This window comes from Plecotus auritus (assembly GCF_963455305.1).
Source record: "Plecotus auritus genome assembly, chromosome: 1".
NCBI lineage: Eukaryota > Metazoa > Chordata > Mammalia > Chiroptera > Vespertilionidae > Plecotus > Plecotus auritus.
The window spans coordinates 216,377,647-216,393,263 of NC_137770.1; the positions used below are offsets into that span (position 1 = coordinate 216,377,647).

The 15,617-nt window shown below is 44.7% G+C and overlaps 1 protein-coding gene across 1 annotated transcript in view; it reads right to left on the reverse strand.

The window, feature by feature from the left end:
* Nucleotides 1–697: 697 nt before the first annotated feature.
* The window catches only part of SPATA18 (spermatogenesis associated 18), a 28,728-nt gene continuing 13,808 nt past the window's right edge, over nt 698–15,617 (reverse strand). Inside the window, exons 6-13 of the mRNA XM_080677492.1 lie at nt 15,015–15,362; nt 13,032–13,437; nt 11,270–11,428; nt 9,962–10,137; nt 5,858–5,981; nt 4,041–4,124; nt 1,466–1,511; nt 698–1,119 (exon numbers count right to left, since the gene is read on the reverse strand). Of these exons, the coding sequence (XP_080533618.1) occupies nt 1,112–1,119; nt 1,466–1,511; nt 4,041–4,124; nt 5,858–5,981; nt 9,962–10,137; nt 11,270–11,428; nt 13,032–13,437; nt 15,015–15,362 (1,351 nt within the window). The 3' untranslated portion in view covers nt 698–1,111. The remainder of the gene's footprint in view (nt 1,120–1,465; nt 1,512–4,040; nt 4,125–5,857; nt 5,982–9,961; nt 10,138–11,269; nt 11,429–13,031; nt 13,438–15,014; nt 15,363–15,617) is intronic.

Genomic DNA, 15,617 nt, shown 5'->3' on the forward strand with positions numbered 1-15,617 from the left:
AGGGGGCGTGGCCGGCCTGCAAACCACCATAGGCCCCTCACCCAGGCCGCCCCACACCCCAAGGGAACCCCCACCCTGATCTGGGACACCCTTCAGGGCAAACCAGCTGGCCCCTACCCGTGCACCAGGCCTCTATCCTATCTAATAAAAGAGTAATATGCAGATTGACCATCACTCCAACACACAAGATGGCTGCCCCCATGTGGTCAAAGATCCTGCCCCCATGTGGACACAAGATGGCCGCCACAAGATGGTCAGCAGGGGAGGGCAGTTGGGAGGGATGAGGCCTGCAAGGGAGGGCAGTTGTGGACAATCAAGCCTGCAGGGGAGCAGGGCAGGGCAGTTAGGGGTGACCAGGCCAGCAGAGGAAGGAAGTTGGGGGCAAACAGGCTGGCAGGGGAGCAGTTAGACATCAATCAGGCTGGCAGGGGAGTGGTTAGGGGGTGATCAGGCTGGCAGGCAGAAGCGGTTAGGGGCCATCAGGAAGGCAGGCAGGCGAGCAGTTGGGAGCCAGCAGTCCTGGATTGTGAGAGGGATGTCTGACTTCCTGTTTAGGCCCGATCCTGGTGGGATCAGGCCTAAACGGACAGTCAGACATCCCTTGAGGGGTCCCAAATTGGAGAGGGAGCAGGCTGGACTGAGAGACAGCACCCACCCCCCCTCCCCCCCGTGCACGAATTTCGTGCACCGGGCCTCTAGTTAATTATAATGCTTATGATCAAATTGTAAACTATGACTTCTCCTCTGTCTTTTGAACTCAGCATAGTGAAGGTTTTCCGTGTGTGTTCACCCAGTTGCCATGAGAATCCTGAACCTGGGCAATGGACTGCTTCAAATGAATGTGATCCTAAACACCTATGCAATCGTTTTTATCAAAGTCATGGGGTTGGTACCTATCAAATAAAATAAAATGCAATATATCTGAAGTTACAAATGCATCAAGCCAAAACATTTAACTCTCTGTGTGGAGTGATACACAGAATTGCCCTTTCACATTATCTTAAGTGAGGTGTGCGGCAGACACAGCAGGCTGGCGGGCGCCGGGGAGGCTGGCTGGTGCAGATGTGCTGGTGCAGGTGATGTGCTGTGGCAGAGGAACACGTCTGGTGGTTTAATACCCTAGGGACAGAAAGAAGTTCATTGTGGCCCCTTCCTGAAGGGTTTCTTCTGGTAGGACCTAAATGAAGCAGGGTGCTTGATCTAGGTTTATGTCCATGAAGTCTCTCAATTAGAGGCTCCGTCTATGTCCCCTCTTCCCACCCCCACCCCCCCCCCCCCCCCCACACACACACACACATGGGACCTGCTCAGGGAAGGCCCGCCCAGAAATAAAAAGTGTCAGGTGGCGGTAAAAGATGTTCCCTGGGAAGCAAAACATTCCTTTTGCTGCACAAGGCTGAGTATTAAAAGGAGCATTAAAAAACAGAAGATTGTTCTGTCTAACCATCTAAACCAGCCCACTTACTTGGCAATGCACATCTTATTGGAGAAGGACTCCGACTTCGAGATAGCTGGAAAATATACAAGTGGAATGTGAATTACACAGTAGATGGAGCCCGATGAATGAGTCCCTTTGACTTTTTTTCCCTAAAACGTCAGCTAGCTAGTTGTTCTAAGACACTTCAGAACTGTGATTTCCCCACTCAGGTTGAGCACCCCGTTTCCTTGTTTCTTTTTTTAAATATATTTTATTGATTTTTTACAGAGAGGAAGGGAGAGGGATAGAGAGTTAGAAATATCAATGAGAGAGAAACATTGATCAGCTGCCTCCTGCACACCCCCCACTGGGGATGTGCACGCAACCAAGGTACATTCCCTTGACCAGAATCGAACCTGGGACCCTTGAGTCCGCAGGCCGACACTCTAGCCACTGAGCCAAACCGGTTAGGGCCCCTGATTCCTTTTTACTTCCTGAAGTAAATGGGCACTCAATTTAGTTTAAATTATATTATTAATTAAAACCTGGGCTCGGTGTCTTTGTTTTTTGTTGCTTTTTGTTATTGCTGTTTAATGGTTGCTAAATACTTTGAGATTGAATGCTCAGAGGCCATATTGAATTCAAAGCTTTCCAGAACATTATTATTAACGAATTAAAGCTCCAATGGTCAGATCCTTCCTATGAATTGCCCCCTGTGTCCCAAGCACTGCCCTATTAAGGGGAGTCACTAGTCAAGCCAGAAAAAAAAAGAAAATTCTTCAAATCTCACCTTTGCTTTCACTAAGCAAAAGCCACGGCCTGTACTTGCAAACCTGCTACGGCCCAGAAATAACCGCCTACAAGCATCCCTCTTGCTCTGAGCTTTCAAACACTTCAGAGAGGCACTCACGAAGATGGAAGCTGTTCTGCACACAAGACCTCAAATAAGCCACGACCAGATCAACCAAAGACATTTGCATCTTATTTTGCAGGTGTACCCGGCTGGCTGTAAGGAGAGGATGCTGGAGAGGGACGGAATTTTGGCAGCAGTTTCACCTTTGAGAACATCGTTTATTCTCACCTAACGTTTAAATTTCTTTGTCCTCCCTGTGCACACAACGGGAAGGAGGAGGCAGGTCGAACCTTAGAGGGGCTTATTATAGAGGGACGGTGCCCATGAGAGCCTCCGGTGCCTGTCCAGGGGAAACATGTGCCATGGATGTCAGCACATAGGTGTCGGATTTGCTCCTTCTCACATGCCATTTCCTCTTAGATTGGGGAGAATTGCGATCTTCCAGTATAAAACTCTCAAGATTTCCTTTTCATTTATCAGTTTACTAAATGCACTATCCTTTTGCTTTTACTTCCTGTAAAACTTATTCCTGGATGAGGACTATTAAGTGATATTAAAATCTCTGAGAGCAAAAGAACTGTGTCAGAGTCATGCCTTTTCCATTTCTCAGGCCACTTCCTTTATCAGGATTTTTTCTCCCCAATTTCCCAGCTCGTGAAATTCTGCCAAATCCAATATAAACTCCCCCATGCACCCCTTCCTCACCACCAAACCCAGAAGGCATCTTACCTCGTCTAATAACTCTAGCACTTCCTGCCTCTTTATGAACCAAATCATATACCGCATTCAATTACTTAGTTTATGAAATATTGAAGCCCATCCAGGGGAAAGACCACGTTTCCTTTATTTTTGTGTCCCATTCCGCCATCCCGAAATCTAGCATCCACCCGATACAGAAGGAACGAAGGGCTGCTTCGTGAAGACAGTGTCACACATAACGGAGTGGTGGAGTAGCCATAGATGCTCACCAAACTCGGTTCCTCGGGGGGGTGGGGGGGGGGTCGTCACTGCAGGGGGTTTGTTTCTGTTTTGCTGGGGGCAGGGGGTTCGAAGCTTGGGGCTAGAGCTGCATTGCTAGAGATAATTTCAGGGAGGTGGATGTGGTTCTCCTTCCCCACCACCCTCTCTGAAACAAGGGCGAAGCAAACATTTTAATTTTTTTATTTGAAGGGACAGGACGTTGTTAGCCTACCTGGTGTCCACATGTCTTGGTCCAGCCCGGCATTCAAAAGGCATTGACTACATATTATTTGTTGAATAAGTAAACATGTTTATTTATGATGAATCATACTAATGTTTTTCATCTTCAGAGGTGTTATTGCTATTTTTTTCCTTTGACAGAAGAATTAGTAATTCTCTAAAGAACTAATATAAAAGGAAACTAATCTTATTTTTCCTACTTTGAAATTGGGAGGAAAATTAACACCTGCAGTGCCCTCTGTACTGAAATCCAGACCATTTGCTCAGTTTCTCCAAATCACAGAGTAAGTTCCAGAGGAGGCAGGGACCTGTGCTGAGGTCAGTTGACTAAGGTGTCCCATTCTCTATAACTGATATCCAATAGCCCATTTTCTTTAAAACAAACAAACTACCTCTACTTCTTTCTAGGTGATCAATTCCTTAGTCCAGGGTAGTATAAAAATTAGTTTGGGTTATTGCAACGGGTTCTCTTTCTACCTACAGACTTGTAATCAGCTCTTTGATAGGCTACTATTGAATTTTAAAATGTCAATCATAGGATGATTTTGTGCAAAATGATTAGATACATACCATGCTTATCCCAATATGGCTACGGGGGCAGATGGGACTTAAACTCCTGCTTCGACTTCGGGTTATGGGTCGCACAGAGTTCCACTAAAAAGAGAAAGAAAAATAGTCAATAGTTCATAAACGCTCTCATGGCTTATGACAATATGCATATCCCACCGGTAGAGAGGTTTTGCTGATATGATTACATTTGCCCATTACTGGTCGTCAGCATTAGGTATACTCCTTTCATTTACTATAGCTGCCCAATATTTGACAATAAATTTAGGGTATTTCTCAAGTAAAATCCCATTACAATGAACTTTGGGATATTCAAACCCTTGGTGCTAGTAGAATTCTGTTTTGATGAATAAGTTGCAAAGAACATTAGGTTTGCAAGTGTTGGAGAATGTAAGCTCCCTGTGGCAGGGGTCTGAGTCTGTTTTGTTCACTGCTGAACCCCAGCACCTGTGTTATAAATGACTACAGAGCAACTATTGTTGGATGAAATGAATTGAGTGACTAAGTAAATCACCATTGCTGGACCCTACCCTTCAATTCAATTAATCAGTAAGAAAATATATATATATTCACTATAGTGAGATCTATTAAAAAGCCTTCTTAAAAATTTCCCTTCATTCAACCCTTTCCTTCTCAAAGTTCTTCCTTTTAGTGTATTCTCATTCTGTATGAGGAGTTTAAGCTTGGCAAATGTTGGTACCATGCTTGATGAGAGCAAAGGAAATTAAAAGGCAATTGCTAATAGTGGCTATTTCTTCTCCTTCCCTTCTAAATTGTATTGCAGACAGTCTACAATGAGAATCTTTTAACAGTGATTATTGTAGGGACAAGAGCATGGCTTATGAGCTCATTCATTGCATAGCATATGTGGTTGTCAGAACAACACAACCCAACTTCTATGGGCTCAACTTTCATTGCACAAAGTGTTTTATTGAAATACAGTTAGCTAAAGTGGGCTGCTTCCGCTGCAAAAGCCCTTGTCTTGAGTTCTGTGACAATGCACTACTTCCCTTCTCCCCTATGTGGGTGAAAGCTGCCATGAAGCACATCCCGTTCTCCAGCTCAGAGAGTGTAGAACAGAAGTCACCGGGATGGTGGCTTTGATCTGGACTGAGGAACTTCACTTCAAATTTTACTTAGCTCTTTCTAGGAAGGGCAGGGTCAAAACTCCATCATGTTCACATCATGTCCAGCACTTGTGGGCACTAGCTCCAATACCAAGTCACACTGAGACTCTGTTTTGAATGCTGTCCAATTATTTAACATGCTCAGAACATTCTGCAGCCACATACACAGGAAGCAACCTTCCTAAACTGATTGGTCCCTCTTTCCCCACCCCCTCTGCCCACTTTTTCTCCATCCCTCCCCTCTCCACACATCATACCAAGGAGAGAAAAATGGCACATTCATTGTTTCCCAAAATGGCGGCTCATCAGTAAAAATTTGGCAAACTGTATCCTGAAAATTTATCCCTTTTAAATGCTTAGCATTACAAAGGGCATCCCGTAAGGTGAGCTCAAAAGGTTTTGCCTTTATAATGGCTTAATATTTCTAAGATAGGGGAGGCAGGTAGGACCAGTTCTAGCTTATAAATAAAGCAACAGGCAAAGAAATTGCTGCCAAGAAATTATGAAGAATTGTAGATGAATCGAAGAAAAGAATCTGTTCTCTCCCAGCCAATCCTTTCCCTCTCCTTTGTATGAAATCTTATCAAGCAACTCTTTATGAGCTTCTTTTATAGAATCTCTGGGTGTATAAATGTTCTCGAACTTGTGAATCAAACACTTGGGACGAATTGTCACAATGCAAGGCCACCGTACAAAAGCCCCTCTCTTGGTGACAGCTTCCCCCTTCATAACGACGATGTCATTCTCCATGAGGGCAGGCCACACGTGATAGAAGACCAAGGGTGCCGTGAAATCCGAGTCATAGCTGCGACGGTACCTATTTTAAACACACAAAAGAAGGAGAAAGAGAAGTGAAGCAATTAGGTAGCACAACTGGGAGGGAACAGCAGTGTAAACTTCCATTTTGAAGCTTAGATCTAGATAAACACGGATCCTGATTCTGTTATTAAAGAGACGGTTGCGGGCCCTTAGAATAGGAACCAGTGATAAGGAGGAACCCCATGGACTAAGAACAAGTCATGTCAGGCTAATTGTGCCCTTCTCTTTCTCCAGACTATAAGAGTTGCAATTCAGGGAAATGCTAGAGACCGTGTGAAGTCCCATAGGCTTTCTACAAGATTTCTCATGCTACCTTTGTGGACAAAACAGGAGAAATGTAAGTGGATGATTAACTCAAGTAGGTGGGTTGGAAACTGGTTCAAGGATCAGATCTAAGGAGTGGTAATTAATGAACCCATGAGAACGTGAGTGAAAGGGCTCTCTCTCAATCCCATGATAAATCAACATTGTCATCAATGATTTGCATGAAATAAAGAAAAATCATTCAAAGGTGGGGAGTGGGTAAAAAAAAAACCCACAGATCACAGTATCAAAAAATAGCTCGCCTGGCCAGCTTGGCTCAGTGGTTGAGTGTTGACTTATGAACCAGGAGGTCATGATTCGATTCCTGGTCAGAGCACATGCCCAGGTTGTAGGCTTGATCCCCAGTGTGGGGCGTGCAGGAAGCAACTGATCAATGGTTCTCTCTAACCATTGATGTTTCTATCTCTGTCTCCGTTCTCCCTTCCTCTCTGAAATCAATAAAATCATATTTTTTTATGAAATTGCTCAATTGGCTGGGAAAAATAAGCTGAATCTAATAAGACAGCATGTAATTTGGATACCTATGGGGTTCTGCAATTGAATCTTAAAAAAAAAAATTACTACAAAGTTAGAGGTAATAAATGGCTTACACAGCCCAAGTAAAAATATAATTAACAGATTTCAGTTCAATTCAAAATGAGTGAACAGTGTTATATAGCTAGGGGGCGGGGAGGTGGAGAAAGAACAAAACTTTTTAAATTAGCTGAATTAATAGAGAATAAGAATGGAAAGTGTGTCAGTCCCTCCAGACTCGCCAGTCCAAACCAGGGGACTGCATTCAGTTAGGACACTCTCTTAACAAGGGATGCTCAGCAGAGCATGTAGCACAGGCCAAGGAAACAGATGTATTTGTCAAGAAGTCTCAACCCCCAACCCTTACATATAGAAAAAACGTGAAGGCATGAGTCCAGAAGGAGGAGAATTTGAGTAATTGCTTTTAAATGTGTGAAAGGCTGCCAGAGTTAAAAATAAAAAATTTTTTCAAGAATTATGTTTGTGCTGTGAAGTCCTAGAGGAAGAACCAAATCCAATCATTACTAGGAACTCCAGTTTCCGCTCCACAGCCAACCAAGAGTACAGTCCACAGGATGCTCCAAGACGCTGCCTGCTCCCGCTGATAAAGGCGTGCAAGCAGGAGGCCCGCCAGAGGTTTAGGAAATGTGCAGACCCTGTAAACCAAAATGAATGCATATTTCTTTCTTTTCTTTTCTTTCTTTTTAATCCCCACACAGGATATGTTTAGAGAGAGGAAGGAAGGGAGAGAGAGAGAGAGAGAGAAATATCGATGTGAGAGAAACATCTATCAGTTGAGTCCCATACCTGCTCTCAACCCGGGAACCGAACCTGCAACCTTTGGGTGTACGGGAAGATGCTTGAACCAACTGAGCCACTTGGCCAGAGAAAGGGGATGAATATTTCTAAGTGGGAACAGGCATCCTCTAAAGGAAGAAGAAATTTTTTAAAAGAGGGATGCAAATGTGTTCTCTAAGAGAATCAGAAAGACCCAGCTGCAGTGTACTGTCCCAATTCAGCTCTTCCTTGAGTGAAGTCGGCCCGGAGCAGTCATCTGAAAGAAACTAGAAGCAAGGCAATGGCAAGGAAATATGACAGGCTGTAAGGCACTTAGAAACACCACTGCTGTGACTTTCATAAGCAAAAGGTATGTTAGTTATGCCGCAGTGGGGTGGGGGCTGCCACCACCCCATCCCTCTGCAGCCTGAATGAGGACCCAGAGCTAACGTCTCCTGAGTGTACACGCTATGCCGGGCAGTGTCCTTACGTACTTTATCTGCGTGGTTTCAACGGACCTTCCACAGCCCTCGGAAGTAGGGATTGACGTTTCCCCCATTCGACAGAGAAGAAATAGGGAACAGAAAAATTAGGTGACGCGCCCAGATGGTACAGCTAATTAGTGGTGGAGCTGGGACTGGAGCCCAGGTAGCTTGACATCTGGCCTCCTCCCAGATCATCTCCAGCTATATCACAAGATCTCATAAAATCCCAGTAAAATGTTCCAAATTAACTTAATTTTTCCTCATTTTTAAAGGAAATATTTACCGTGAAACACCTGATAGAAACCTAATGGACCCAGATGAAAGAGTCAAGAGCATCGTTGTCAAATGTTAGTGTGCATGGAGAATACTGGGGTGCCTGCTCAATGACCGATTCCCAAGCCCCACTCCAGATCTACTACATAACATATCACAGCGTGCAATCCAGGAATCTGCATTTTTAACAAATATCTTGAGCAATTCTAATGCAGGTGATCTATGCACCATACTTTGAGAAACCTGGTCTAAACAATGCAATAAAAAACCAATAAAAGAAAACAACAATCTGGTTTTAAAATGGGCCAATAATCTGAATGTTTTTCCAAAGAAGACATACAGATGGCCAACAGGTACATGAAAAGGTGCTCAACATCATTAATCATCAGTGAAAGGTAAATCAAAACCACAAGGAGATATCACCTCACACCTGTTAGAATGGCTATTATCAAAAAGACAAGAAATAAGTGTTGGCGAGGATGTGGAGAAAAGGGAACTCTTGTGCAATGTGGCGGCGGGGGGGGGGGGGGGCGGGGGGCAGACATAGATTGGTGCAGCCACGATGGAAAACAGTATGGAGGTTCCTCAAAAAATTCAAAATAGAACTACCATATAATCCAGCAATTCCACTTCTGGGTATTATCTGAAGAAAACAAAAACACGAATTCGAAAAGATATATACACCCCCATGTACACTGCAGCATTATTTACAATAGCAAAGATATGGAAACAACATAAGTGTCCATTGATGGATGAATGGATAAAGAAGATGTGATACACATATACCGTGGAATATTATTCAACCATAAAAAGAATGAAAGCTTGCCATTAGCAATAACATGAATGGACCTTAAGGGCATTATGCTAAGAGATTTAAGACAGACCGAGACAGACAAATACCACATGATCTCATATAAGGAATCTAAAAAACAAACAAACAAAAACCAAGGTCATAAATACAAAAAACAGATTGGTGGTTGCCAGAGGCATGGGGGGTGGGCAAAATGAGGTAAGGGGGTCAAAAGATACAAACTTACAGTTATAAAATAAATAAGTCAGGAGATGTCATGTACACTGTGGTGACTACAGTTAATAATATTGTATTGCATATTTGAAAGTTGCTAAAAGAGTAAATCTTAAATGTTTTCAGCACAAGGAAAAAAATATATAACCATGTATGGTTACAGATGTTGCAATACATAAAAATATCACATCATTATGTTGTACACCTGAAACTAATATAGAGTTATATGTTAATTATACCTCAATAAAATGTGTTAAACAATAAAAAGTAATACATGCTTGTATTTATATTGCACCTTTCTTTTAAAATGTTACAGACAGGCTCCAGGTACTTATTAATTCTCCCCAAGACCAATATGATCAATGAAAATCATACTGTCCCCTCTGAAGCCCATTTGACTGAGAAGGAAAGTGACCAAGGAGAGGGCCCTGTCCTGTAGTAACAGAGAAGTATATGGCAGGGCCTGGAAATGTATCTCTTGATTTCCCCACCCCGTGTTCTTCTCCCTAAATGTCCCCAGGAAACAGAGACAAGGTCACTTATTTCTTTCTATTCCTTAGCTTCTGCTCTTATGTCTCTTACTTGAAGTCATTAAACATTTCTCCATCGGCCCCAAATGCAATATCTAGGGGTGGCTCTAAAGTCTGCATCGCAAAGGCAATGCAACATATCTCCTGGATGAAGTTACTGAGGAGGCAAAAATCAACTTCCGGAGGGAATGAAATCTTGGGATTGACATTCATGGCTCGAATCACGTCCTGAAAAACAAAAAGATGGCATCCCCTTGTTACCATGCTGTGGCCAGAAACTCTGACAACCCCAAGGACGTTATGACCGATGGAGGTGGGGAAAGGAAGTGTGAGTGAAGCAATTTAAAAACAAGAGAAGGAGTACATGTGCTAAAAGGAGGCAGTCTCATGAATAGGAAGGGGGAAAGATGGCAGAATACGAATGACATACTAACGGTCAGGAGAGTCTCAAAAAAAAAACCAAAGAAAAAACCCTTAGTAGCTTTTATTTATTCTTTCCCCTTTTTTAAATTCTGGGCAAGTTATATGATATGCCCACACAGAACTCTGACTTGTTCATAATCTATAGTAATAATAATTATAATAGCTTGCGTTTATTGAGAGTTCACTATATGCCTGGTCTTGTGCTAAGCAAATGGCCTGCTTTCTTTCATTTAAGCCTCTCGAGAACTCTATGGAGTCCTGACTTTTGCTGTTCCCATTCAAAGATTAGAAAACTAAAGAACAGAGAGGTTAAGTAAATGTGCAAGGTCACACAGCGAGTAAGTGGCCAGAGCCAGGATGCAAATCCACACCTATCTTTCCCAAAATCTTAGGAACAACGATGTTCCATCTTCCAATCTTAAGGGCCCAACTAAAGAAGTAATTTTCATCTTTTTTCATCTCATGGCACACAAACTAATTACTAAAATTCTGCAGCACACCAAAAAATGTATTTTTTGCCGATCTGACAAAAAAATATAGGTATAATTTTGATTCATTCACACTGGACAGCTATTGTTGTGTTGACTTGTTGTCATCTTTTTTACTTGACAATCTAAGGGAAAAGAGGTCAGTGCCCCTAACTAACTAGTCAGGTATTTCATGTTTTAAAAATCCGTGCAGCGATCAGTGTGTCGCGGCACACTGGTTGAAAATCACTGATTTAAAGAATAGAACTAGCAAGCTCAAAATATTTTCTTCAGACAATGTCTGAGAAAGAAACAGCCATTATTGGCTGCTTCTACAAAGTAACTTGCATGCTGCTTGTTTCTGCTTTTCCATTACCTAGAAGAAGCACTGAATGGGTTTCTGAGTTATTGGAATTCGGTGTAAATATCATTAGCAGCAAACTAACCCCCATAAGAGACCCAACACTTACGTTGACACTGTTTTGGGAATCGTATAGATCAAGGTGACAAATTATATAATCCATGACGGCATCCTCAAAGTCATTCGCCCCCATATAAGATGGTGTCAAAGATTTCCTTACACGGATCTTGAAATGTCTGAATGCCATTTTAGCTACATGGAATGCCTCCTGCACATAAAAATTGCAGCAAATTTATTTGGTGAGACAAGCGGGGCAAAGAGGTCCAAAGCAAGGAATGAAGAAATTCATCAAAAATTCAACATCGTATGGGTTTTCTGACAACTAAACACAGTTGGTCAAAACTATTTTTAATCTGGGAGAAAATTTATCTCTCAATTTTGAAAAGGATATAAATACAAATAAGACTATTCATATTCACTCATTTTAAGACAGCGGACCATTGTTTTGGTAATACCGAGTGCAGGACAGTACAGAAGTTCAAGGAAATAAATCACCTGTGGTTACATAAATCCTTGGCAGATGCTAGCTGATGCTATCTATGACCCCACAGTAACACCATATTACTTGTCAAGAAATAAGAGAAAAATTATCAATTTAGTGTTTATTATACATAGACACATATCAGGTGTTGGGCATGTTTCCTGATGTACATTAATTCAACAAACATTTATTAAATGCCTGTTATATAGTCAGCACTGAGAAAACCTAATTATACACGCAAGACATGGCCTCTATGCTCACAGAACTTTAACCAACCCAGTAAGTAATTCTCAAACCAGGCGCTGGCAAACTTGTTTCTGGAAAGAGCCAGATAGTACCTATTTTAGGCTTTGCTGGTCACATACTGTGTCTGTCACTTTTTTTTTTTTAACAACCCTTTAAAAATGTAAAACCATTCTTATAACCTTAGCTCTCGGGTGGTATTTTTCTTAGAAATATAGGTCATGGTCAGATATGGCCCACAGGTCCTAGTTAGCTGACTCCTGACATAAATTCATAAATACAGGATAAAGTTCAGTAGATTCTGATCATTCTGCTCTCATACCAATGTCCTGTTTTATTTAATATTTAATTGTTCTCATGATGAACTCAGTATCTCAATATGGTACCAAAGGAACAACCCTTAATTGCTTTGGGAATTAAGGATTACAGATGAGCACTTTGTAATCTGCCATATTCAAGTAGCTATGTTCCCAGTGTGGGTAACTACTCTTCTGATTTTTCGAGAACAGAAGGAAATCAATCAAATGATAGCCATTAACAAGCATGTATACACTGGTATATCTATGCCCGTTTTTGAAGATTCCATGCACATCGACTAAGGTATATACCCATTCCAGATTATCCTATAATTATAAACCCTTCAACAAATGTCTGGTCAATATCAATATATTAATACATATGAATAGTTACTGATTGTGGGGGAAAAATTATTCATCCCAAATACTTGCAATGGAAGCAGGGAAGGAAGGAAGGAAGGAAGGAAGGAAGGAAGGAAGGAAGGAAGGGAGGGAGGGAGGGAGGGAGGGAGGGAGGAAGGAAGGAAGGAAGGAAGGAAGGAAGGAAGGAAGGAAGGAAGGAAGGAAGGAAGGAAGGAAGGAAGGAAAGGAGGGAGGAGGGAGGGAGGGAGGGAGGGGAAGGAAGAAAAAGAAGGAGAGAGGGAGGGAGAAAAGGAAGGCGGGGACGCGTGGAAATCCCACCCTCTTGCGGGGACCTCAGGATCTAAGTCCTTTTCAGCTGTGCTGTTCAGTTTACCAAACCTCTGTCCCCGCGCGCCCAGGGACGCCCGCGCGCAGCCGGGGTCACGCACCACGGTGGCGATGTAGATGATGCGCTGCACGGTCTCGGCGCTGTCGATGCATTGCCGCAGCAGGCACTGCGCGTCCAGGCGCGCCTGGGAGTAGGCGTCGCTGAACCGGGACAAGAGCGCGGCCTTGCGCGCCGCACTGGACAGTTTGGCGCGGTTCGGGGACGGCGTCCTGATCTTCACCATCGCGTTGGAGGGGCTGCCCGACCGGCTGCGGCTGCGGCTGTGGCTGCGGCTGCGGCTGCCGCTGCGGCTTCCTACGCGACTATGACTGCGGCTGCGGCTGCGGCTGCGGCTGCGGCTGAGGCTGCGAGCGCCTGGGCTGCGGCTGCGAGCGCCTGGGCTGCGGCTGCGAGCGACTGGGCTGCGGCTGCGAGCGGCCGGGCTGGGAGACTGGCTCCGGGTGGACCTGTGGGTAAGCAAGAATCAGCGGGGAAACACTCGGATTCTGTCCCTCCTGGACTCTGCTTCTCCCCACATCAGTTGCAAAGGATGCTCAGGAGCCATGGGCCCCTGCAGGCCCCGAGAGCCGCTGCCTCCGGGGCCTTCCCACTGGGCCTGACAGAGGCAGCGTCTCCACGTGGCCTCAAATGTGAGCACAGCCATGAAACAAGCCTCGTTTGCATGGTGCATGAGACTTCGTAAAGCACTCTCGCTGCCTGAGCACCTCAGTTTTAGCCTGCTGCGGCCCGTGAGTCCAGCACTGATGGTTGGCCACGTTACAGATGAGGAACTGGGAGCTCAGAAAAGTTAGTGGGCTGTCCTGGAGTAACCCAGCTAGGAAGCCAGAGGCAAAGGAGAAGCCAGATTGTCTTTGCTGCGTGCCCCAGCCTTGGAGAGCGTACGGTATAAAATGGATGCGCACTGAGCAATGAGAAAGATCTGTGCTGTAGTTCCGGCCCCACCGTCACAGCAGCAGGAGCGACTGAAATCCTTTCTCCCCTGCGAAGCTTCAGCTCCGGCTTCCACCTACCGCATTTTTGCTCTGTTGCTGGCTGCGGGTGGAGGAGGAGGGTGGAGGAGGGGGGTGGGAAGAGCAGGTGAGCTAATCCATGTGGAAGTACTTGGCTAATTGGAAAGCGCCATATCAGTAAAACGTTTATGACCACCAAGTACAACGGAAATTACCAGACTAGCTAGCCCAAAGTCAATGGGCCCCCCAAAAAGGAGGTTGCGTAGAAGAAACTATAGGGCAACGTGTGTGATGTCACTAAACTCAGAGTGAGGCAGAAATCCAGAGTATGTTCTTGGGAGCCAACATGAGCCAGCAGCAGCACAACACTGAAGGAGTGATTCCCCAAAATGAAAGACTAAGGTGACATTTAGGGACATGGGGACCGGGCATGGGGGTGACTTTAATAATTTGAATCAGGGCATGTGTTCAGGCTGGGATGGGGAGGCGGGTAGAAAGCACAAGGAAAATGTAGCGACTACAGAGAGAAACATCCTACTTTGTCCTCACTCAGCACTGTGTGAATGGCCTGCCTTGATGTCTGTCCATCAGCAGAAAGGGATTCCACAGGAGCAGTTACCTGCACCTTCATCAAACAGAGCTGTCAAAGGGAACTACCCTACAGTAAGACAACAGCTGGTCCTTCCCGGACAGAGCACTCTCGGGCCTTAAGAGAACGGGCCCCTCATATCACGGAACATTCTGGCAGTGTGGGTACCACCTCTTGCCTTACGGGCCCACTCAGCTCTGGTTTCAAGCCAAAGAACTTCCCTTTCTCATATTGCTCAGTCTCCTGCCTTACGCTTCAACGCCAGCCCCACATCCATGAGTGCCTGGATTTGGCAATCCAGGAGGTCATTTCTCTCTGAAGGGTCAGATAGAGAGAACAGTTTACCATTCAAAGCTTCCCATATTGTTGGGGTCTGGGTTCAAGGGTGTCAGTTTCCTTGGTTTCTCAACCACAGTATTGGTTACTTTGTTGTTTCACTAACACAAGGCGCTTAAGAGAGAAGATCTGTGAGAAGGTGTCGGACCTTCCTTGGAGGGCAGATTTTTCGGCCGTCAGAGCAGCGATCTCGTCCTTCAGCGTGCGGACCTGTTTCTCATAATCGGATATCACTTCGGGGTCACACCGCTCACGCTTGTCCAAGCCGGCGATGCGCTTGTCCAAGCCGCTGCGCTTTTCGGAGCTGCGATGCTCCGATCGCCTCAACTCCGAGGTCCTCATCTCGGGGCCTCGGGGCTCCGCACCTCGCTCTGCACCTCGCTCTGCACCTCGCTCTGCACCTCGCTCTACACCTCGCTCTGTGCTCTTACGCACAGAGGCTCTATGCGCAGAGCTTCTGTGGCGAGACTCCTCCTGGGTTTGAAGAGATTTAAGCCTGAAGAGAAAAAATATTTTTTTTTAAGTCAAGAAAGAAGAGAGAGAGGGAGGGAGGAAAGGTAATAAGCAACAGTTGGCATACTTAAAACAGGCTACACTACTTCGTGTGCCATTATTGCATTGGACAAGTCTAAAGGAAATACCTAGGAACAAACACAGATTAGCAAAGAGTAGATTGCAGGGTCAGGGGGCCAGTCCACCTCGGCAGCTTGCCTTGGAAAATACTTGGAAGAAAAGATAGCTATGCAGACCC